The 27,286-nt window shown below is 41.8% G+C and overlaps 1 protein-coding gene across 1 annotated transcript in view; it reads right to left on the bottom strand.

Moving 5' to 3' along the window:
* Positions 1-27,286, bottom strand: part of orb2 (cytoplasmic polyadenylation element-binding protein orb2) — a 359,903-nt gene that overhangs the window by 143,192 nt on the left and 189,425 nt on the right. Inside the window, exons 4-5 of the mRNA XM_071688830.1 lie at positions 13,890-13,940; positions 6,418-6,441 (exon numbers count right to left, since the gene is read on the bottom strand). Coding sequence (XP_071544931.1) covers positions 6,418-6,441; positions 13,890-13,940 — 75 coding nt within the window. The remainder of the gene's footprint in view (positions 1-6,417; positions 6,442-13,889; positions 13,941-27,286) is intronic.

Raw genomic sequence — 27,286 nt, 5'->3', positions numbered from 1 at the left:
GAAGTGAGTCAGTTGTTGTTCGCTGATGATACAGCGCTGGTGGCTGATTCATGTGAGAAACTGCAGAAGCTGGTGACTGAGTTTGGAAAAGTGTGTGGAAGAAGAAAGTTAAGAGTAAATGTGAATAAGAGCAAGGTTATTAGGTACAGTAGGGTTGAGGGTCAAGTCAATTGGGAGATGAGTTTGAATGGAGAAAAACTGGAGGAAGTGAAGTGTTTTAGATATCTGGGAGTGGATCTGGCAGCGGATGGAACCATGGAAGCGGAAGTGGATCATAGGGTGGGGGAGGGGGCGAAAATCCTGGGGGCCTTGAAGAATGTGTGGAAGTCGAGAACATTATCTCGGAAAGCAAAAATGGGTATGTTTGAAGGAATAGTGGTTCCAACAATGTTGTATGGTTGCGAGGCGTGGGCTATGGATAGAGTTGTGTGCAGGAGGATGGATGTGCTGGAAATGAGATGTTTGAGGACAATGTGTGGTGTGAGGTGGTTTGATCGAGTGAGTAATGTAAGGGTAACAGAGATGTGTGGAAATAAAAAGAGTGTGGTTGAGAGAGCAGAAGAGGGTGTTTTGAAGTGGTTTGGGCACATGGAGAGGATGAGTGAGGAAAGATTGACCAAGAGGATATATGTGTCGGAGGTGGAGGGAACAAGGAGAAGAGGGAGACCAAATTGGAGGTGGAAAGATGGAGTGAAAAAGATTTTGTGTGATCGGGGCCTGAACATGCAGGAGGGTGAAAGGAGGGCAAGGAATAGAGTGAATTGGAGCGATGTGGTATACCGGGGTTGACGTGCTGTCAGTGGATTGAAGCAGGGCATGTGAAGCGTCTGGGGTAAACCATGGAAAGCTGTGTAGGTATGTATATTTGCGTGTGTGGACGTATGTATATACATGTGTATGGGGGGGGGTTGGGCCATTTCTTTCGTCTGTTTCCTTGCGCTACCTCGCAAACGCGGGAGACAGCGACAAAGTATAATAAAATAATAAATATAAATATATATATATATATATATATATATATATATATATATATATATATATATATATATATATATATCTTTTTCTTTTAAACTATTCGCCATTTCCGCGTTAGCGAGGTAAAGAACAGAGGACTGGGCCTTTTTTGGAATATCCTCACCTGGCCCCCTCTGTTCCCTCTTTTGGAAAATTAAAAAAAAAAAAAAACGAGAGGGGAGGATTTCCAGCCCCCTGCTCCCTCCCCTTTTAGTCGCCTTCTATGACACGCAGGGAATACGTGGGAAGTATTCTTAATCCCCTATCCCCAAGGATAATATATATATATATATATATATATATATATATATATATATATATATATATATATATATATTTTTTTTTTTTCTTTTTTTTTTTTGTCGCTGCCTCCCGCGTTTGCGAGGTAGCGCAAGGAAACAGATGAAAGAAATGGCCCAACCCACCCCCATACACATGTATATACATACGTCCACACACGCAAATATACATACCTACACAGCTTTCCATGGTTTACCCCAGACGCTTCACATGCCCTGATTCAATCCACTGACAGCACGTCAACCCCGGTATACCACATCGATCCAATTCACTCTATTCCTTGCCCTCCTTTCACCCTCCTGCATGTTCAGGCCCCGATCACACAAAATCTTTTTCACTCCATCTTTCCACCTCCAATTTGGTCTCCCACTTCTCCTCGTTCCCTCCACCTCCGACACATATATCCTCTTGGTCAATCTTTCCTCACTCATTCTCTCCATATGCCCAAACCATTTCAAAACACCCTCTTCTGCTCTCTCAACCACGCTCTTTTTATTTCCACACATCTCTCTTACCCTTACGTTACTTACTCGATCAAACCACCTCACACCACACATTGTCCTCAAACATCTCATTTCCAGCACATCCATCCTCCTAGACAGCTAGAGACTGAGTGTGAACGAATGGGCCTTTTGTTGTCTTTTCCTAGCGCTACCTCGCACACATGAGGGGGGAGGGGGATGGTATTCCATGTGCGGCGAGGTGGCGATGGGAATGAATAAAGGCAGACTGTGAATTGTGTGCATGGGTGTATATGTATGTGTCTGTGTGTGTATATATATGTGTACATTGAGATGTATAGGTATGTATATTTGCGTGTGTGGATGTGTATGTATATACATGTGTATGGGGGTGGGTTGGGCCATTTCTTTCGTCTGTTTCCTTGCGCTACCTCGCAAACGCGGGAGACAGCGACAAAGCAAATAATAATAATAAGATATGAACAGCTTACTAAATATTTCTTTATCCACATAAAGTAATAGTGTTACCCGACTCCATCTGTTCAAGGTTACATCACAAGTAAAAAGTCACTTTTGGCAAGGCTGTATCATTGGGAGTACAGTCCTGTCAAAGAACTTTTCACTCCAAAGTAGTCTACATTTCCCAGCTACTGGAAGTAGTGCAGTCTTGGATTGCTGAGGCTTTTGGAAAGGTTTTGGGTAATACTAAAACTGGTCCTGGGGTAATTATTAATAAAAAAATAAACGTAAAGTACTTGAAAGCTATTCTAACATCTGCCAGCTGACAGTTTGTCTCCTTAACTATGTATTCACCTGACATGCTATGCCGATTCCAACCCATGAAGGCCTTTGCTAACTCATGGTCTGTAACACTAACCACCATGAGCAAGCGTGTGCAATTACTTCTTGAGCATTATGGGAAGAAAGTTTTACACTTGTGTTGCCCCATCTCTTACCCTTGTGTAAATGTAAAATGTCTTAACTCCTATGAATGTATGCTCACACACACACACACACACAAACCCCACCCTAACTTTGGTACCCATTTGTCAACTACCCTTAAAGAGAGAATGAACACCTGGGTTGAGTGTATGCCTACTGCCACGCTTTGGTTATCAAACCCATGCGAGTCCAACCTCAGGCTGGCCTGCACTGACATATGGTAAGTAATGGTAACCACCACACCACAGAGGGCCGTGTGTGTGTGTGTGTATGTGTTATTACTATTTGTATGTTATGGGGCAAGTTTTTCACTTGTGTTGCCCCATCTCTTAACTTTGTATATATGTACCATGTCTTTACTCCTATGTATGCATGCACATACACATTCTGTGTGTGTGTGTGTGTGTGTGTGTGTGTGTGTGTGTGTGTGTGTGTGAGAGAGAGAGAGGAGAGAGAGAGAGAGAGAGAGGAAATAAAAGAGATCAACTCCTTATAGGTAGAGCTTTATACACATGGAACCCTATCTCTTGAACCTTTTTTATTGCCATACAACTTTTTTAAGTTGTATGTGAATAAGAGCAAGGTTATTAGGTACAGTAGGGTTGAGGGTCAAGTCAATTGGGAGGTAAGTTTGAATGGAGAAAAACTGGAGGAAGTAAAGTGTTTTAGATATCTGGGAGTGGATCTGGCAGCGGATGGAACCATGGAAGCGGAAGTGAATCATAGGGTGGGGGAGGGGGCGAAAATCCTGGGAGCCTTAAAGAATGTGTGGAAGTCGAGAACATTATCTCGGAAAGCAAAAATGGGTATGTTTGAAGGAATAGTGGTTCCAACAATGTTGTATGGTTGCGAGGCGTGGGCTATGGATAGAGTTGTGCGCAGGAGGGTGGATGTGCTGGAAATGAGATGTTTGAGGACAATGTGTGGTGTGAGGTGGTTTGATTGAGTAAGTAATGTAAGGGTAAGAGAGATGTGTGGAAATAAAAAGAGCGTGGTTGAGAGAGCAGAAGAGGGTGTTTTGAAATGGTTTGGGCACATGGAGAGAATGAGTGAGGAAAGATTGACCAAGAGGATATATGTGTCGGAGGTGGAGGGAACGAGAAGTGGGAGACCAAATTGGAGGTGGAAAGATGGAGTGAAAAAGATTTTGTGTGATCGGGGCCTGAACATGCAGAAGGGTGAAAGGCGGGCAAGGAATAGAGTGAATTGGATCGATGTGGTATACCGGGGTTGATGTGCTGTCAGTGGATTGAATCAGGGCATGTGAAGCGTCTGGGGTAAACCATGGAAAGTTGTGTGGGGCCTGGATGTGGAAAGGGAGCTGTGGTTTCGGGCATTATTGCATGACAGCTAGAGACTGAGTGTGAACAAATGGGGCCTTTGTTGTCTTTTCCTAGTGCTACCTCGCACACATGAGGGGGGGAGGGGGAAGGTATTCCATGTGTGGCGAGGTGGCAATGGGAATGAATAAAGGCAGACAGTGTGAATTGTGTGCATGGGCATATATGTATGTGTCTGTGCGTGTATATATATGTGTACATTGAGATGTATAGGTATGTATATTTGCGTGTGTGGACGTGTATGTATATACATTGTGTATGGGGGTGGGTTGGGCCATTTCTTTTGTCTGTTTCCTTGCGCTACCTCGCAAACGCGGGAGACAGCGACATAGCAAAATAAATAAAATAAATACAACTTTTTTAAATACTGTATCTTAATATTTTATACATTCACTTATCTTGATTTATTCATTCACCCCTATGTTACAAAAGAACAATTTCATATCTTCCCTAACTTATCTCTCAGTAAAGTGGTTAATTTATATTTACATTAAAAAGTTTTTCGATTAGAAACTTATTACATATATTAGGATTCTTGAAAGCTTTAATAATAATTCCTTCTTTCTACCAGCACTAGCAATGCACCGACTTAATTATTTCATACAGTTTATCATCATATTTCAGGGAAATTATTTGCTGCTGTCCACTGATCTATTTTTCTTTTTCTTCTATGAGGTAACTGAACTAGTGACATGCATTACACTGTAGGGCCATCTTGAAGTATAACTGAGTTAACATCTCATCAATAAACTTATTAGCCGTTTTGGTAGTGACCCAATGAATTAATTTGCTCTTAATGACAAATTTCATATCATAGTGTTCTAGTGATATAGACTCCAATAATTTGCCTCTTGCAATTCACCTGCTTCCTCTTGCCACTTTCCGAGTACCTGGGTTGAATCTCATCAATGATATACAGTACAGTATAACCAAAGGTGAAGCCTGTCCTAGCCACTCTGTTTCATTCTGTACAGCTCTTACTTCTCTCATGATCTGCACTTGCATATAAGTTTGTTTATGGTAGTCCTGTATTACATCAGAATATCAAGGTCCTAGTAAAATTCAGAGCACACTACAACTGAAATTTTCTCACTAGCCAGTAATCCTTACACAGAAAGCTATCCTTTATCTTCTGTAAAAAAGTGCACTTAATTTGTTTCCCTTTGATTACTTTTCTTTTAGAAGAAATATTAGTTATCTATATTCACTACGTGTAGCACACAGTTTTGTTTTTCAATAAATATAATTAAATGTGTACTAGTGTAGAAATTTTACTCTTATCCCACAAAGAACACAGATCTTAAAGACTGTACAATCCATACATGTAGAGAATCATTAACTGTCTTTAAATTATTTTGGCAATCTCATCACACATTATAAATAAATTAAGAGCAATTAATAAACAATCACCATGATTCTTCAATATAATAATAAACTCCATGCATTAAATTTTATGAAGTTAAAGCCAAACAAAGATTAATCAAATTTTTGGTGGCAACTAAAACAGTATGTTCAAAATAAGCCTAACACAGTGATGAGTAAGAGTTGCCATTGGTCACAGAATACAACATGCGTAAACAAAACAGGAGCATTCCCTAAGAACTCCATAGAATATAACAGGCCTCATTCCAGAATTATTGTAAGAGTAGAATACCACACAGTTAAATGTGACTATAATGTAAGAAAACTCTGAATGATACTAAAACCAGCATAATAAAACTTATTTCATTATCATGTTATGAAACAAGTTATGATATTTAAGTGACTTGAAAAAAGTTCTGGAATTTGGCCTTAAATAACTCTCAAATTTCAGTGAGTTGTGACAGTGTCACAGGAACACCTATAACTGGAAAAAAATCTCTGTAAAAACGTAAAAATGAAAGACATGAAGGTTTAACGAAGGCCACACGGTCCTAGGTGCAACATGGGGAGTCATCGTGCTGGCAATGTGGACATGGCAACATCTAAGCTATATCATCTCGCACTTCTAGAGCAGCCCTCATTCCTCAATCTACTGTCTTCTCTTGGGGTCAATTTATTGGTTAAGATAAAATGACTTATGGTGCAACAACAGACATAACAGAAAAAATAATATGTATATCTATTGGTCCATCCCAATGGCAACATAAGCTACATGGCCCTTGGTAAGATATGGCAAAATTAACTAAAATAAAACTTTCAGAAATAATGAAGTGATAGGAATCTCAACTAAAGTAAAGAATGAATACATCTCAGCATACTCTGCAGCTTATGATGGCCATGAGGAACTCTCAAGTGCCAGAATCTGCTACAGAAAGGCATCATGACCAAGATACATAAAAAAGTTTTATATCATTTCTATTAACCATGCTTTAAAATACCTCTCCTACGACTGTATCCACGGCCTGCATGAAAAAATACAGCACAGACAGCAGGGTCAATACACATGGAACCTAAAGTCAAAATTAAAAATATGTGAAAATAGCTCATCTCAAATATACAGTAGATCCAACAGACACACCACAGACATATAGCATTCACGCATAAGCTTCCACAAAGGCAGGGAGTCTCTCAGCCAGATGATTCAAGAGTCAATATATTTAATAATGCTAGTGTGTTACCGTAAGCCAGTTCCTGCTATAAAGCTTAGTGGCTCCCATACAGCCAGAGCATGACAAGCCCAGCTAAAGCCAGCAGATGTCATGCTAAGCCAGCCTACCCTCTTGCCAACTGATGTCATAACCATTAACTTGATGACACAATAACACTCCATGTCCACATGTAACTAGCCATCCGACAAGCATACAAGAATTACTACTGGAGTCATGAGCAATAAGCAGCAATCATCCCATACTATACAAAAGACTGGGGTTGGAGGGATTCTATAGCAAAAGCATTTCTGTACTGGATATTGAACAGTGAAAAGTTTCATCTAATTTAGAACAGGGGAAATTCAATAATTGCAACCAATCTATTCCAATTTAACATTATGCATACGTAATTCATGATGAATACTTTGTATTGAAATCATAATTAGAACTTGATGTGTGCTATGGCTCCGATAAAAAGTTTAAATATATCTTTACTAATCATAAAAAGGCAAATTAGTATGTAAAGTTGCTAATCTTGCTTTATATCAAACGGGCATCATGTTTTATGGAAAATGCCATTTACCATCTGATTATCAAACACATATTTGCAGTGAGGTAAGCTTATGACCAACAAAAATCGGAAGCTTTATAAAGAAAATGACTGCGACCAAAAATTCATGCCATGTATTCATAAATTTGTAATATATGGCAAAGTACACCAAAAATGTTTCAAATACCTATAGATCTATCATATATACAAAATCTGAAATGTCTAAAATACTTAACTCATTCTACAGCAATAAATCTAATATCTATAACATTTCATAAGCTCACATCACTACAAATGTTTGACAACGTGGTAATGAGTAGCCCCCCCACATACTGATTAGTTACAGGCACTGACCTATGGTTAACTCCATGTAGGTGCCAGTGCTGCCAAACTGCCACCAGTCCTAGAGACCAGCATGAACTAGTTGCTGATGATGACTAGTAACAGGAACTAGTCCACAGCAATGACTACTGGATGGTACCAAGAGGTAGCTGGCACTGACAACTGTCTCAAAATGACTCATGACAGGCAACGACTACTGTCACATACTGGCTCATGACCAATTCTGACAACTGTCTTATACTGGCTTATAGTTGACACTGATTACTGGGCTTAACCTGACTAGTGAATGGAATCAAGAGGTGGTTAGCATGACCACTGGCTCACAGCTGGCACAGACAACTGGCTTAACCTGAACAGTGAATGGAATTAAGTGGTGGTCAACATGACCACTGGCTCACAGCTGGCACTGACTACTGGCTTCACCCAGCTAGTAAATGGAATCAAACACACTGGTTAGCATGACGACTGGTTCATACTGGCTCTTGGTTGGCAATGACTTCTGGCTTAATATGACAAGTAAATTGAATCAAACAGTGGTTAGCATGACTACTGATTCATACTAGCTCATGGTTGGCACTGACTGCTGAATCAAATGGTGTTTAGTATGACTACTGGTTCATACTGGCTGGCACTAATTACTGGCTTGCTCTAAAGTTTAGCTAAAACCAAACAATGTTCTGCTATGATTAGTGGCCCATCTTGACTTGCTTACACTTGTAACAAGTAGCTCATACCAACCAGTGAATAGCAACAGCTAAATCCTAACATTAGTAAGTGGCTACCAAAAAGTAGTCCTGGCAGCTTAAAAATGGCTTTCATAAAATGAGGGCAATCAGTGACTTACAGGCAGCACATGTTAATGACCAGCAGTAACTTATGTCAACATCACTCGCTGGCTGGCGGCAAGGAATGGTCACCACCAAACAGTGGCTAGAAGTGACTAAATGACATCATCAACTATTATCTATCCACAGGTGAGCATCAACCAAAGGTCAGGACCAACTAATGGTTACCAATAACTAGCGGTCAGTGCCAACCAGTGACAAGTAAAAAGTATCAAGTGGTGGCTATGGCCAAATAGTGACTTATATAACTTGGTGGCCAAAGGCAATTAGAAACCAGAACTAAAAAGTAAACATTAACAACTTGTGACCTCTACTATTCAGTGGCCAATATTAACCAGAGGCTAGTGTCATCCAGTGGCCAGAGTCAAAGAGTGACCAGCACCAACTACTGGACCCCATCATCCAGTGGCCACCACCATCCAGTAGCCAGTGCCAACTAGTGATCAGCACCATTTGGAAGACCCTATCATCCAGTGGCCAATGTCAATCAGAAGCCAGTGCCAATTAGAGACCATCACCAGCTAGTAAACCTAATCATTCAAAGGCCAATGCCATCTGGGAACCAGCATCAACAAGTGGACATCACCATCCAGTGGCCAGTGTCAACTAGTGACCAGCACCAACTAGTGGGCCCAAATATCCAGTGGCCAATGCCAACACAAGGCCAGTGCCAGAAACCAACACTACCAATTAGTGAATCCAATCAGCCAGTGGACTGTACCAACTAGTGAACATCATCAACTAGTATCTACCACCATCCATTAGTCAGTGCTAAAGAGTGACCAGCACCAACTAGGAAACCATATCATTCAGTGACTGCCAGCCAGAGACCAGCACCAACTACTGGACTCTATCATCCAGTGGCTGGTGCAAACTCAGGACCAGCACCAATTACTGGACCCTATCATCCAGTGGTCATTGCCAACCAGAAGCCAGTGTCAACTAGTGACTAACAACAACTAGTGGACCTTATCATTCGAAGCCCAGTGCAAACCAGTGACTAGCACCAACTAGCGGACCCATATTCCAATGGACAGTGCCAACTGGTGGGCCATTGCCTATGGCTAGTGCTAACCAGTGACCAGCACTAACTAGTGGACCTTATCATCTAGTGACTAGCATCATCCAGTGGCTTGCTAGCATCATACAGTGGCCAGCACCATCCAGTTACTGTCCAATCTGCTGGCCAGTATCATCCAATGGCCATTACTTTCCAATGGTCAGTACCATCCTGTGGCCTGTAGTATCTAGGGGTCAGTACCATCCAATGGCCAATACCATCTAGTGGCCAGCACTATCCAGTGACCAGTATCATCCAGAAGTCAGTAGGACCCAGTGACCTACATCATCTACCAACCGACGCCAACTAGTGGACATCATCTAATGCCTAACATTCATAAGGGAATCACCACAGAGTGATAGTCAGCAACAACTACTGGCCAGCACCAACTATTGGTCAGCAACAATTTGTGAATACCTTGTGAATTCCATGGGGTCTTCAACCCCCACAGCCAAGGCTGGGCCCAGGCTGTTGGATTGGGTCATTGATTGACCAAGCTGTTGGAAGCAACAGCCCTAAGGCCAACATAACCCCGACAACCTGGCTGATCTTGTAAACTTTGTAGGTACTTGTCCAGTGCACTCTTAAATTTCTCTATCAAGTATCCCATGCTGTTTCTGATGGTAGATGGTAAGGTGTTGATAAATCTTGGGCCCTGGATGTTTACAGACTTTTCTCTTTTTGTACATATTGCACTTTTAGCTATCAGAGGTAGTATTTTAAAAATTTTTCTATACCTGCCATGCTAGTAGGATGTTATTTCCAAACAGAGGTTAGAAACCATACATTCTATGATTTTCTAGGTAAAGATGGTCTATCTCTCATCTCTGCACTCCAGGGAGTATAGCCTCTGAGATTTAAGTTGTTCCCAATAAATTAGTTTCTTTACCACATTAATATATGCTATAAATGATCTCTGGGGACTTCCCAAACCAGCAATTTCTCCTACATTGTAGGACGATGTTAGAACACAACAATATTCAATTCATGAAAGAATTAGTGTCTTGAATAATATCATCACTGGTTTTTCTTCCTTTGGCATGAAGGTCTGCAAGATCCTGCCTACCACCCTTCTGCATGAGGCATCATTGTTTTGTGTTTGCTGAATGTTAGCACATTAGACATTACTGCTCCATGGTCATTCAAATTATTCAACTAGCTTATGATAACATATGTGTCTGTCCAATGTTTTGTAATGTTTTTGATTTCCTCATCTTTCCCATACTGGAGGAGATAAAAATTATCTCCACTGAGAAGCAGGAAGTACTTGGCTGCTCAGTTAAAGACTTCATTTATGTCCCTTTGTAGCCTTTTGGCATCTTCAACTGATGTGATTTTCATACTTATTCTTGTCTCATCTGCAAAAGATGTGAAACTATGGTTCGTGTTTGTGTTGGAGTCAGATATAAGAATGAGGAATAGGAGGGGTATAAGTACAGTTTATTGGGGAATTTACTTTTTTTGCTATGGAGGTGCTGGATATGGCATAGTTCAAAACTACAAGTTGTGATCTATAAGTTAAAAAGTTGCATATCCATCTCCCAATATTTCCAATTATTCCTATCTTTCACAATTCAAGTGCTGTGACACCATGGTCACATTTGTCAAAAGTTTTTGCAAAGTCTGTGTACGACACAACAGCAATTTTTAAATTCTAGAGCTTTGAGAATCCTATAATAATGGTCAAGCAACTGCGAGAGGCAAGATCTTCCTGCCCTGAAACCATGTTTTCCTGGGTTATGTAGATTGTTCACTTCCATAAAGTCAGTCAGCTTGCCTTTCAGGACTCTTTCAGTGATTTTAATGACATGCAATGTTAGTGCTATAGGCTGACAGTTTATCTGGGAATGCTTTGCTTCAACCTATGTGGAGTGGAGCGATGTGGGTCTGTTTCACTGTCTCGGGAGAGACTGCCAGAATGTAAACTTTTTCTCCAATGGATATTTGGTGCATGTGCTAAAGGTATCTTGCGTTTCTTTATGAAGGCTGAGTTCCATGAGTCCAGGCCTGGTGCTAGGTGCATTGGCATGCTTTCAATGAGTCCTCTTGAAATCATGTGTTGAGATGGTGATATCTGCTATGTGGCCAGCAACAGACACAGGTCATCACTGACTAGTGGCCAGAAACAACTGCTGGTCTGCACTGAATACTGGTCAGCAACAACTATTGGCTGACACCAACTTCTGGTCAGTACCAATTTGTGGTCAGAACCAACTATAGGGCAGCACCAACTACTGGCCAGCACCAACTAGTGGTCAGTACCCACTACTGGACAGCACCAACTACTGAGCAGCACCAACTAGTGGCCAGCAAGAACTACTGTTTGGCACCAACTACTGGTCAGCACCAACTACTGGCCAGCAGCAAGTAGAGGTAAGCACCAACTACTGGCCAGCAGCAAGTAGAGGTAAGCACCAACTACTGGACAGCACCAACTACTGATCAGCACCAACTACTAGCCAGCAACAACTACTGGCCAGCAACAACCACTGGTTGGCACCAACTACTGGCCAGCAACAACCACTGGTTGGCACCGACTACTGGCCAGCAACAACCACTGGTTGGCACCAACTACTGGCCAGCAACAATTATGGGTTAGCACCAACTATTGGTCAGCATCAACTACTGGTCAGCACCAACTAGTGGTCAACACCAACTACTGGTCAGCACCAACTACTGGCCAGCAACAATTACTGGCCAGAATCAACTACTGGTTTGCACCATTTAGTAGTTAGCACCATTTAGTGGCCAGCATCCACGTACTTGCCAACAGCAACTACTGGTCAGCACTAACTACTTGCCAGCACCAACTACTGGCCAGCAACAGCTACTGGTCATCACCAACTACTGGTTAGCACTATTTAGTGGCCCGCACTACCTATTTTCCAGCAACAACTATTGGTCAGCACTATCTACTGGCCAGCACCAACTACTGGTCAGCACTGTCTTAAGGCCAGCACCAACTACTGGCCATAATTGTCCAGTGGTCTGCATCAACTACTGGCTGGCAATTAAGTACAGGTCAGCATCATCTAAAGGTTGGCACCAACCACTGGCCAGCAATAACTATTGGTCATCATCATCTCGTGGTCAGCACAAACTGCTGGTCATCATCATCTACTGATCAGCACCAACTACTGGTCATCATCGTCAAGTAGTCAGCACCAACCACCGGTCAGCACCAACTGGTCAGCATCAACTACTGGCCAGCATCACCTGCTGGTCATCATTGTCTAGTAGTAAGCACCAACCACTGGTCAGCATCAGCTAATAGTCAGCACCAACTACTGGTCATCATTGTCTAGTAGTCAGCACCAACCACTGGCCAGCATTGAATACTGGCCAGCATCAGCTACTGGTCAGCAGCAACTACTGGTCATCACTGTCTAGTAGTCAGCACCAACTACTGGCCAGCAACAACTACTGGCCATCATCGTCTAATAGTCAGCACCAACCACTGGTCATCATCAACTACTGGCTGCGTCAACTACCGACCAGCATCACCTACTGGTCATCATCATCTAATAGTCAGCACCAACCACTGGTCAGCATCAGCTACTGGTCAGCACCAACTACTGGCCAGCATCATCTACTGGTCATTATCGTCTAGTATTCAGCACCAACCACTGGTCAGCATTAACTACTGGCCAGCATCAGCTACTGGTCAGCATCAACTACTGGTCATCACTCTCTAGTAGTCAGCACCAACTACTGGCCAGCATCAACAACTGATCATCATCTTTGAGAAGTCAGCACCAACCACTGGTCAGCACTATCTAGTGGTTAACACCAACCACCGGCCAGCACTAACTACTGGTCAGCACCAACTAGTGATCTGCAATAACTAGTGGTAAGCACTGACTAGTGGTCAGCAATAACTACTGGTTAATACTGACAATTGGCCAACACCATCCACTGGCCAGCACTGACAGTGGCTATCTGAGATTTATGGTTAACATTGGGTAATGAGTAGCTAGCACAAAATTTATCATTTCTTATGGAGGCATTTAAAGTTGCATCCCATATGGCAAGTAGCACATGAATTACATATTAGTTTCTGTATTACTATTGATGATTAGAATAATCTCATAGGAAACATACCAATCATATCTACAGATGCCAATTAACAATTTGCTGAAAATGTGATTTATCAAGCATTAACAATGGCATAATTCACAAAGTCAAATATTTCAATCACAACATCGGTCCTACAGTACATTATATCCCCAAAAAACACAGCAACAGACGTGATCAGCGCAGAACTACAAGGGAAAGGTATGTTTTAAGGCAGCCCACCGGCTGCAAGGATAACTGGATTGCACCTGTGGGCTGTCGGGAGGGCCAAGGTTGGCCCAGGCTGGCCGGACTGGCCTGGGTGCCGGCATTGCAGGTGAATGAGCAAGGTGGCAGCATCTAGTAAACTCGTGCACTCTCACCAAGACCACTAATAAGAGATGCCACTTACCGTGCAACTGTGCCAGAGCCTGAAGTGTGTTGTTGCCGCAATTCATGAAACCTGGTGGGGCAAAGACAATGAAAATGAGGCCTCTTTAGTAAATGGCCGCCTCAACTGCAACAAGATTCTAATGTGTCACTACAGTGAGAAATATCTACTGCTTTGGTTACTGGAAGGAAAAGATAATCTATGGCTGGAAAAAAGGAGAAAAGTATGAGAGAAGGAGCGAGAAATTGAGATGGAAGGCAGTGGTTGGGGGAATGAGTACTGTACCACAGTCGAGTGACATATATATATATATATATATATATATATATATATATATATATATATATATATATATATATATATATATATATCATGCATCGTTATAAAAAAATCAAAGAAAAATTACTGAAAAACAAATAACTCTAGAAAATGGGGGGAAAATTACTTTAATCATAAATGTCTTGTACTTTAACATCTAATTGTCATCTACTCCAAAGCCAGCTGACTAGAACATCATCAAATAAAATCAAGTTTAAGAGTGTAGGAACAAATACCTAACCATTTGTATACCCAGTTGGTCCAAGCATGGCTGACCATGTGTATACTAAGATGGTCCAAGCATGGCTGACCATGTGTATACCCAGATGGCCCAAAGATGGCTCATCATGTGTATACTGAGATGGTCCAAGCATGGCCTGACCATGTGTATACCCAGATGGTCCAGGCATAGCTGACCTTGTGTATACGCAGATGGTCAAAGCATGTGTGTACCCAGATGGCCCAAGCACGGCTGACCTTGTGTATATGCAGATGGTCAAAGCATGGCTAACCATGTGTGTACCCAGATGGTCCAAGCATGGCTGACCATGTGCATATGCAGATGGTCCAAGCATGGCTGACCATGTGTATACCCAGATAATCCAAGCATGATTGGCCATGTGTATACACAAATGGTCCAATCATGGCTAATCATAAGTATACCCAAATGGCCTAAGCATGGCTGATCATGGGTATAGGCAGATGACCTAAGTTTGGCTCATGCCAAGACAGATCACTCATAAAACAAGCTTTCATAGAACCTCTAGTTATGATTTACAAAACTCACAACAAGGTTTATCTAATCTTGGGGTTGTAATGAGCAATAGAGATAAATCCTGGAGAAAAAAGCATTAAAAGAAATATGGTTCAACTGTAACTGTTTTGTGTATATGAGATTTAAAGATGACTTAAAGCAAATCCACAATGATCTTATCATCATCAACATATGGCAAGATATCTTATTCATAAACCATATGTAAGTAGGATGCAACTGGATAGTCCAGAAAAATTATGTTCAGCATGTAGCAAAATAAGTCATTCTCAAAAAGTCCATAGCTTTGGAATGAATTGTAGCTTCTTGATAAACCTGTCATCATTTGAAAGATTGATAAATCTAGTTTTCATATGCAACCATCAAAGCAATGCAATATAACATTCTTAAGCAAATCAAATAAAACCTTCTGAAGGACTATGGATGTTTTAACCATATTCCACTTTGATTCGGACCATTAATTTCCTGAGCTAAATCTGATTCAGAGCATTAATTTCCTGGGCTAAATCTATCATAATATTTTATCTACCTATAAAAATTGTGTAACTTCACATAAAACAATAAAATGCACTTGGAAAAAAATAATCAAAATAACACTGTGTAGTAATAATAGGCTTTTCTGCAGAATGGCATATAGTCTATAATTGGGTGAGAAAGTCTCTGGGGTACACCAAAAGTCTTGTTGCTACACATAGGATGTACTTACTAACATAAACATTCCTAGCAAGCATATACAAAGCTGTAAGTCTGCACCTGTGATAAATTTCGAGACAACACAAAATACTAAACACATTGATTTAATTATGGAAAATACACAAGACAGCTTTCTTAGACAGTCCAGTCTGTCTGCTGATAAAACCAACAAAAATTCAAAAACAACAAGGATTTTCCTGCAACAATTTCATCATAATATAACATCAAAATTCAGCCACAAAATGAGTAGTGGAACATTGCCAAATCTTCTATGCCTTGCTTGGAAATTCTTAACAAATTCCATTATTCATTTCAGGGTTAGAGAAAACACTCATTTATTAGCTGAGATAGCATAGCAACTTAATGCCCTAATCAAGACCATCTCATTAATCCAACTAACACATGCACACACACTGTTTCCCGCATCAGCAAGGTAGTCCAAGGAAACAGACGAAGAATGGCCCATCCACTCACGTACACATATATATACATAAACACCCATATATGCACATATCTATCTACTTATTTATTATACTTAACCACCATCTCCCGCATTAGCGATGTAGTGCAAGGAAACAGACGAGGAATGGCCCAACCCACCCACATACACATGCATATACATAAATGCCCACACATGCACATATACATACATATACATATACAGACATATACATGAATACACATTTACATATCCATACTTGCTGCCTTCATCCATTCCCATTGCCACCCCGCCACACACGAAATAGCATCCCCCCCTTACCAGCGAGGCAGCGCGAGGAACAGACAGAAAAGGCCACATTTGTTCACATTCAGTCTCTAGCTGTCATGTGTAATGCACCGAAACCACAGCTCCCTTTCCACATCCAGGCCCCACAAACCTTTCCATGGTTTATCCCAGACACTTCACATGCCCTGGTTAAATCCATTGACAGCATGTCGACTCCGGTATACCACATCGTTCCAATTCACTCTATTCCTTGCACGCCTCTCACCCTCCTGCATGTTCATGCCCTGATCGCTCAAAATGTTTTTCACTCCATCCTTCCACCTCCAATTTGGTCTCCTGCTTCCCCTTCCCTCCACCTCTGACACATTATCCTCTTTATCAATCTTTCTTCATTTATTCTCTCCTTGTGTCCAAACCATTTCAACAAACCCTCTTCTTCTCTCTCAACCACACTTTTTATTACCAAACATCTCTCTTATCCTTTCATTGCTTACTTGATCAAACCACCTCACACCACATACTGTCCTCAAACATTTCATTAACAACACATCTACCCTTCTCTGCACAATTCTATCTATAGCCCATGCCTCGCAACCATATAACATTGTTGGAACCACTATTCCTTCAAACATACCCATTTTCGCTCTCCAAGATAATGTTCTCGCCTTCCACATATTCTTCAATGTCCCCAGAACCTTCGCTCCCTCCCCCACCCTGTGACTCACGTCCACTTCCATGGTTCCATCAGCCACTAAGTCCACTCCCAGATATCTAAAACACTTGACTTCCTCCAGTTTTTCTCCATTCAAACTCACCTCCCAAATAATCTGTCCCTCAACCCTACTGAACCTAATAACCTTACTCTTATTCATATTTACTATCAACTTTCTTCCTTCATATACTTTACCACACTTCTGAAGTTTCTCACCCGAATAGGCCACCAGCGCTGTATCATCAGCGAACAACAACTGACTCACTTCCCAAGCCCTCTCATCCACAACAGACTGCATACTTGCCCCTCTCTAAAAAACCCTTGCATTCACCTCCCTATCCACCCCATCCATAAATGAATTAAACAACCATAGAGACATCACGCACCACTGCTGCAAACCAACATTCACTGGGAAACAATCACTTTCCTCTCTTCCTACAGGTACACATGCCTTATATCCTCGATAAAAACTTTTCACTGCTTCTAGCAGCTTACCTCCCACACTGTATACTCTTAAAACCTTCCACAAAGCATCTCTATCCACCCTATCATATGCCTTTTCCAGATCCATAAATGCTACATACAAATCCATCTGTTTTTCTAAGCATTTCTCACATACATTCTTCAAAGCAAACACCTGATCCACACATTCTCTACCACTTCTGAAACCACATTGCTCTTCCCCAATCTGATGCTCTGTACACACCTTTATCATCTCAATCAATACCCTCCTATACGATTTTCCAGGAATACTCAACAAACTTATGGCCTTGTAATTTGAACACTCACCTTCATCCCCTTTGCCTTTGTACAATAGCACTATACATGCATTCTGCCGATCCCCAGGCACTTGACCATGATATATACATACAGTGAGTGAATATCCTTACCAACCAATAAACAACACAGCCACCCCCTTTTTTGATAAATTCCACTCCAATGTCATCCAAACCTGCTGCCTTGCCAGTTTTAATCTTCTGCAAAGCTTTCACTGCCTCTTCTCTGTTCACCAAACAATTCTCCCTGACCTTCTCACTTCTCACACCACACCAACCAAAATTCCCTATATCTGCCACTCTATCATCAAGCACATTCAACAAACCTTCAAAATATTCACTCCATCTCCTCACTTCATCACTACTTGTTATTACCTCCCCATTTGCCCCCTTCACTGATGTTCCCATTTGTCCTCTTGTCCTAGCACTTTATTTACCTCCTTCCAAAACATCTTTTTATTCTCCCTAATATCTAATGATACTCTCTCACCCCATCTCTCATATGCCCTCTTCTTTACCTCTTGTCCTTACTCTTGACCTCCTGCTCTTTCTTTTATATATCTCCCAGTCATTTCCACTACTTCCCTGCAAAAATCGTCCAAATGCCTCTCTCTTCTCTTTCACTAACAATCATACTTCTTCATCCCGCCACTCACTACCCTTTCTAATCTATCCACCTCCCACCTTTCTCATGCCACAAGCATCTTTTGCACAAGCCATCACTGCTTCCCAAAACACATCCCATTCCTCCCCCACTCCCCTTACGTCATTTGCTCTCACCTTTTGCCATTCTGCACTCAATCTCTCTTGGTACTTCCTCACACAAGTCTCCTTTCCAAACTTACTTACTCTCACAACTCTTCTCCCCAACATTCTCTCTTCTTTTCTGAAAACCTCTACAAATCTTCACCTTTGCCTCCACAGGATAGTGATCAGACATCCCTCTAGCTCCCCCTCTCAGCACATTAACATCCTAAAGTCTCTCTTTTACATGCTTATCATTTAACACTTAATCCAATAATGCCCTCTGGCCATCTCTCATACTCACATATGTATACTTATGTATATCCCTCTTTTTAAACTAGGTGATCCCAATCACTAGTCCTTTTTCAGCAAACAAATCCACAAGCTCTTCACTATTTCCATTTACAACAGTGAACACCCCACATACACCAATTATACCCTCAACTGCCACATTATTCACCTTTGCATTCAAATCACCCATCACTATAACCCGGTCTCGTGCATCAAAGCTGCTAACATATTCACTCACCTGCTCCCAAAACACTTGCCTCTCATGATCTTTCTTTTCACAACCAGGTGCATAGGCACCAATAATTACCCATCTCTCTCCATCCACTTTTAGTTTTACCCATATTAATCTAGAATTTACTTTCTTACACTACATCACATACTCTCACAACTCCTGCTTCAGGAGTAGTGCTACTCCTTCCTTTGCTCTTGTCCTCTCACCAACCCCTAACTTTACTCCCAAGACATTCCCACACCACTCTTCCCCTTTACCCTTGAGCTTTGTTTCACTCCCAGCCAAAACATCCAGGTAGCTCACCAATGTGACACAAAGGGTATTTGAGTACTTAGTATTCAAATACTTATTTTCTATTAGCCTGGCCCATAGCCTAGTGGTTAGCATTCCCGCCACTTCCACAAGGGTCCCGGGTTTGATCCTGGCTGTTGGAGGTTTGTATGTTCTATGAAGGTGCATGTTCATATGCACTTTATTCTGACACATATATCCTCTTGGTCAATCTTTCCTCACTCATTCTCTCCATGTGACCAAACCATTTCAAAACACCCTCTTCTCTCTCAACCGCACTTTTTTTATTACCACACATCTCTCTTACCCTTACATTACTTACTCGATCAAACCACCTCACACCACATATTGTCCTTAGGCATCTCATTTCCAGCACATCCAACCTCCTGCGCACAACTCTATCCATAGTCCATGCCCCGCAACCATATAACATTGTTGGAACCACTATTCCTTCAAACATACCCATTTTTGCTTTCCGAGATAATGTTCTCAACTTCCACACATTCTTCAACGCTCCCAAAACCTTCACCCCCTCCCCCACCCTATGATTCACTTCCGCTTCCATGGTTCCATCCACTGCCAGATCCACTCCCAGATATCTAAAACACTTCACTTCCTCCAGTTTTTCTCCATTCAAACTTACCTCCCAATTGACTTGACCCTCAACCGTACTGTACCTAATAACCTTGTTCTTATTCACATTTACTCTCAACTTTCTTCTTTCACACACTTTACCAAATTCAGTCACCAGCTTCTGCAGTTTCTCACATGAATCAGCTACCAGCGCTGTATCATCAGTGAACAACAACTGACTCACTTTCCAAGCTCTCTCATCCACAACAGACTGCATATTTGCCCCTCTTTCAAAAACTCTTGCATTCACCTCCCTAACAACCCCATCCATAAACAAATCAAACAACCATGGAGACATCAAACACCTCTGTCGCAAACCTACATTCACTGAGAACCAATCACTTTCCTCTCTTCCTACACGTACACATGCCTTACATCCTCGATAGAAACTTTTCACTGCTTCTAACAACTTGCCTCCCACACCATATATTCTTAATGCCTTCCACAGAGCATCTCTATCAACTCTATCATGTGTCTTCTCCAGATCCATAAACGTTTCATACAAATCCATTTGCTTTTCTAAGTATTTCTCACATACATTCTTCAAAGCAAACACCTGATCCACACATCCTCGATCACTTCTGAAACCACACTGCTCTTCCCCAATCTGATGCTCTGTACATGCCTTCATCCTCTCAATCAATACCCTCCCATACAATTTCCCAGGAATACTCAACAAACTTATACCTCTGTAATTTGAGCACTCACTCTTATCCCCTTTGCCTTTGTACAATGGCACTATGCAAGCATTCCGCCAATCCTCAGGCACCTCACCATGAATCATACATACATTAAATAACCTTACCAACCACTCAACAATACAGTCACCCCCTTTTTTAATAAATTCCACTGCAATACCATCTAAACCCGCTGCCTTGCCGGCTTTCATCTTCCACAAAGCTTTTACTACCTCTTTTCTGTTTACCAAATCATTCTCCCTAACCCTCTCACTTTGCACACCACCTCGACCAAAACACCCTATATCTGCCACTCTATCATCAAACACATTCAACAAACCTTCAAAATACTCACTCCATCTCCTTCTCACATCACCACTACTTGTTATCACCTCCCCAATTGCCCCCTTCACTGTAGTTCCCATTTGTTCTCTTGTCTTATGCACTTTATTTACCTCCTTCCAAAACATCTTTTTATTCTCCCTAAAATCTAATGATACTCTCTCACCCTAACTCTCATTTGCCCTCTTTTTCACCTCTTCCACCTTTCTCTTGACCTCCTGCCTCTTTCTTTTATACATCTCCCACTCATTTGCATTATTTCCCTGCAAAAATCGTCCAAATGCGTTTCTCTTCTCTTTCACTAATAATCTTCCTTCTTCATCCCACCACTCACTACCCTTTCTAATCTGTCCACCTCCCACATTTCTCAAACCACATGCATCTTTTGCGCAAGCCATCACTGCTTCCCTAAATACATCCATTTCCTCCCCCACTCCCCTTACCTTCTTTGTTCTCACCTTTTTCCATTCTGTACTCAGTCGCTCCTGGTACTTCCTCACACAAGTCTCCTTCTCAAGCTCACTTACTCTCACCACTCTCTTCACCCCAACATTCTCCCTTCTTTTCTGAAAACCTCTATAAATCTTCACCTTCGCCTCCACAAGATAATGATCAAACATTTCTCCAGTTGCACCTTTCAGCACCTTAACATCCAAAAGTCTCCCTTTCGTGTGCCTGTCAATTAACACGTGATCCAATAACGCTCTCTAGCCATCTCTCCTACTTACATAAGTATACTTATGTATATCTCTCTTTTTAAACCAGGTATTCCCAATCACCAGTCCTTTTTCAGCACATAAATCTAAAAGCTCTTCCCCATTTCCATTTACAACACTGAACACCCCATGAATGCCAATTATCCCCTCAACTGCCACATTACTCACCTTTGCATTCAAATCACCTATCACTATAACCCAGTCTTGTACATCAAAACTACTAACACACTCATTCAGCTGCTCCCAAAACACTTGCCTCTCATGATCTTTCTTCTCATGCCCAGGTGCATATGCACCCATAATCACCCATCTCTCTCCATCCACCTTTAGTTTTACCCATATCAATCTAGAGAGTTTACTTTCTTACACTCTATCACATACTCCCACCACTCCTGTTTCAGGAGTAGTGCTTCTCCTTCCCTTGCTCTTGTCCTCTCACTAACTCCTCACTTTACTCCCAAGACATATATATATATATATATATATATATATATATATATATATATATATATATTATTTTTTTTTTTTTATTATACTTTGTCGCTGTCTCCCGCGTTTGCGAGGTAGCGCAAGGAAACAGACGAAAGAAATGGCCATACTCCCCCCCATACACATGTATATACATACGTCCACACACGCAAATATACATACCTACACAGCTTTCCATGGTTTACCCCAGACGCTTCACATGCCCTGCTTCAATCCACAGACAGCACGTCAACCCCGGTATACCACATCGCTCCAATTCACTCTATTCCTTGCCCTCCTTTCACCCTCCTGCATGCTCAGGCCCCGATCACACAAAATCTTTTTCACTCCATCTTTCCACCTCCAATTTGGTCTCCCTCTTCTCCTTGTTCCCTCCACCTCCGACACATATATCCTCTTGGTCAATCTTTCCTCACTCATCCTCTCCATGTGCCCAAACCACTTCAAAACACCCTCTTCTGCTCTCTCAACCACGCTCTTTTTATTTCCACACATCTCTCTTACCCTTACGTTACTCACTCGACCAAACCACCTCACAGCACACATTGTCCTCAAACATCTCATTTCCAGCACATCCATCCTCCTGCGCACAACTCTATCCATAGCCCACGCCTCGCAACCATACAACATTGTTGGAACCACTATTCCTTCAAACATACCCATTTTTGCTTTCCGAGATAATGTTCTCGACTTCCACACACACATATATATATATATATATATATATATATATATATATATATATATATATATATATATATTTCATTTTTTTTTTTTTTTGCTTTGTCGCTGTCTCCCGCGTTTGCGAGGTAGCGCAAGGAAACACACGAAAAAAATGGCCCAACCCACCCCATACACATGTATATACATATGTCCAAACACACGCAAATATACATACCTACACAGCTTTCCATGGTTTACCCCAGACGCTTCACATGCCTTGATTCAATCCACTGACAGCATGTCACCCCGGTATACCACATCGCTCCAATTCACTCAATTCCTTGCCCTCCTTTCACCCTCCTGCATGTTCAGGCCCCGATCACACAAAATCTTTTTCACTCCATCTTTCCACCTCCAATTTGGTCTCCCTCTTCTCCTCGTTCCCTCCACCTCTGACACATATATCCTCTTGGTCAATCTTTCCTCACTCATTCTCTCCATGTGACCAAACCATTTCAAAACACCCTCTTCTGCTCTCTCAACCACTCTCTTTTTATTTCCACACATCTCTCTTACCCTTACGTTACTTACTCGATCAAACCACCTCACACCACACACTGTCCTCAAACATCTCATTTCCAGCACATCCATCCTCCTGCGCACAACTCTATCCATAGTCCACGCCTCGCAACCATACAACATTGTTGGAACCACTATTCCTTCAAACATACCCATTTTTGCTTTCCGAGATAATGTTCTCGACTTCCACACATTCTTCAAGGCTCCCAGAATTTTCGCCCCCTCCCCCACCCTATGATCCACTTCCGCTTCCATGGTTCCATCCGCTGCCAGATCCACTCCCAGATATCTAAAACACTTCACTTCCTCCAGTTTTTCTCCATTCAAACTCACCTCCCAATTGACTTGACCCTCAACCCTACTGTACCTAATAACCTTGCTCTTATTCACATTTACTCTTAACTTTCTTCTTTCACACACTTTACCAAACTCAGTCACCAGCTTCTGCAGTTTCTCACATGAATCAGCCACCAGCGCTGTATCATCAGCGAACAACAACTGACTCACTTCCCAAGCTCTCTCATCCCCAACAGACTTCATACTTGCCCCTCTTTCCAAAACTCTTGCATTTACCTCCCTAACAACCCCATCCATAAACAAATTAAACAACCATGGAGACATCACACACCCCTGCCGCAAACCTACATTCACTGAGAACCAATCACTTTCCTCTCTTCCTACACGTACACATGCCTTACATCCTCGATAAAAAGTTTTCACTGCTTCTAACAACTTCCCTCCCACACCATATATTCTTAATACCTTCCACAAAGCATCTCTATCAACTCTATCATATGCCTTCTCCAGATCCATAAATGCTACATACAAATCCATTTGCTTTTCTAAGTATTTCTCACATACATTTTTCAAAGCAAACACCTGATCCACACATCCTCTACCACTTCTGAAACCACACTGCTCTTCCCCAATCTGATGCTCTGTACATGCCTTCACCCTCTCAATCAATACCCTCCCATATAATTTACCAGGAATACTCAACAAACTTATACCTCTGTAATTTGAGCACTCAATCCCCCTTGCCTTTGTACAACGGCACTATGCACGCATTCCGCCAATCCTCAGGCACCTCACCATGAGTCATACATACATTAAATAACCTTACCAACCAGTCAACAATACAGTCAACCCCTTTTTTAATAAATTCCACTGCAATACCATCCAAACCTGCTGCCTTGCCGGCTTTCATCTTCCGCAAAGCTTTTACTACCTCTTCTCTGTTTACCAAATCATTTTCCCTAACCCTCTCACTTTGAACACCACCTCGACCAAAACACCCTATATCTGCCACTCTATCATCAAACACATTCAACAAACCTTCAAAATACTCACTCCATCTCCTTCTCACATCACCACTACTTGTTATCACCTCCCCATTTGCACCCTTCACGGAAGTTCCCATTTGCTCCCTTGTCTTACGAACTTTATTTACCTCCTTCCAGAACATCTTTTTATTCTCCCTAAAATTTAATGATACTCTCTCACCCCAACTCTCATTTGCCCTTTTTTTCACCTCTTGCACCTTTCTCTTGACCTCCTGTCTCTTTCTTTTATACGTCTCCCACTCACTTGCATTTTTTCCCTGCAAAAATCGTCCAAATGCCTCTCTCTTCTCTTTCACTAATACTCTTACTTCTTCATCCCACCACTCACTACCCTTTCTAATCAACCCACCTCCCACTCTTCTCATGCCACAAGCATCTTTTGCGCAATCCATCACTGATTCCCTAAATACATCCCATTCCTCCCCCACTCCCCTTACTTCCATTGTTCTCACCTTTTTCCATTCTGTACTCAGTCTCTCCTGGTACTTCCTCACACAAGTCTCCTTCCCAAGCTCACTTACTCTCACCACCCTCTTCACCCCAACATTCACTCTTCTTTTCTGAAAACCCATACAAATCTTCACCTTAGCCTCCACAAGATAATGATCAGACATCCCTCCAGTTGCACCTCTCAGCACATTAACATCCAAAAGTCTCTCTTTCGTGCGCCTGTCAATAAACATGTAATCCAATAACGCTCTCTGGCCATCTCTCCTACTTACATAAGTATACTTATGTATATCTCGCTTTTTAAACCAGGTATTCCCAATCATCAGTCCTTTTTCCGCACATAAATCTACAAGCTCTTCACCATTTCCATTTACAACACTGAACACCCCATGTATACCAATTATTCCCTCAACTGCCACATTACTCACCTTTGCATTCAAATCACCCAACACTATAACCCGGTCTCGTGCATCAAAACCACTAACACACTCATTCAGCTGCTCCCAAAACACTTGCCTCTCATGATCTTTCTTCTGATGCCCAGGTGCATATGCACCAATAATCACCCATCTCTCTCCATCAACTTTCAGTTTTACCCATATTAATCGAGAATTTACTTTCTTACATTCTATCACATACTTCCACAACTCCTGTTTCAGGAGTACTGCTACTCCTTCCCTTGCTCTTGTCCTCTCACTAACCCCTGACTTTACTCCCAAGACATTCCCAAACCACTCTTCCCCTTTACCCTTGAGCTTCGTTTCACTCAGAGCCAAAACATCCAGGTTCCTTTCCTCAAACATACTACCTATCTCTCCTTTTTTCACATCTTGGAACCACTATTCCTTCAAACATACCCATTTTTGCTTTCCGAGATAATGTTCTCGACTTCCACACATTTTTCAAGGCTCCCAAAATTTTCGCCCCCTCCCCCACCCTATGATCCACTTCCGCTTCCATGGTTCCATCCCCTGCCAGATCCACTCCCAGATATCTAAAACACTTCACTTCCTCCAGTTTTTCTCCATTCAAACTCACCTCCCAATTGACTTGACCCTCAACCCTACTGTACCTAATAACCTTGCTCTTATTCACATTTACTCTTAACTTTCTTCTTTCACACACTTTACCAAACTCAGTCACCAGCTTCTGCAGTTTCTCACATGAATCAGCCACCAGCGCTGTATCATCAGCGAACAACAACTGACTCACTTCCCAAGCTCTCTCATCCACAACAGACTTCATACTTGCCCCTCTTTCCAAAATTCTTGCATTCACCTCTCTAACAGCCCCATCCATAGACAAATTAAACAACCATGGAGACATCACACACCCCTGCCGCAAAGCTACATTCACTGAGAACCAATCACTTTCCTCTCTTCCTACACGTACACATGCCTTACATCCTCGATAAAAACTTTTCACTGCTTCTAACAACTTGCCTCCCACACCATATATTCTTAATACCTTCCACAGAGCATCTCTATCAACTCTATCATATATATATATATATATATATATATATATATATATATATATATATATATATATATATATATATATATGGAACCATGGAAGCGGAAGTGGATCATAGGGTGGGGGAGGGGGCGAAAATTTTGGGAGCCTTGAAAAATGTGTGGAAGTCGAGAACATTATCCCGGAAAGCAAAAATGGGTATGTTTGAAGGAATAGTAGTTCCAACAATGTTGTATGGTTGCGAGGCGTGGGCTATGGATAGAGTTGTGCGCAGGAGGATGGATGTGCTGGAAATGAGATGTTTGAGGACAATGTGTGGTGTGAGGTAGTTTGATCGAGTAAGTAACGTAAGGGTAAGAGAGATGTGTGGAAATAAAAAGAGCGTGGTTGAGAGAGCAGAAGAGGGTGTTTTAAAATGGTTTGGGCACATGGAGAGAATGAGTGAGGAAAGATTGACCAAGAGGATATATGTGTCGGAGGTGGAGGGAACGAGG

Source organism: Panulirus ornatus, chromosome 46 (genome assembly GCF_036320965.1).
Source record: "Panulirus ornatus isolate Po-2019 chromosome 46, ASM3632096v1, whole genome shotgun sequence".
In the NCBI taxonomy this organism is placed as follows: domain Eukaryota; kingdom Metazoa; phylum Arthropoda; class Malacostraca; order Decapoda; family Palinuridae; genus Panulirus; species Panulirus ornatus.
Note: the sequence above shows the minus strand (reverse complement) of the source record. Positions and strands in the feature narration are given on the sequence as shown.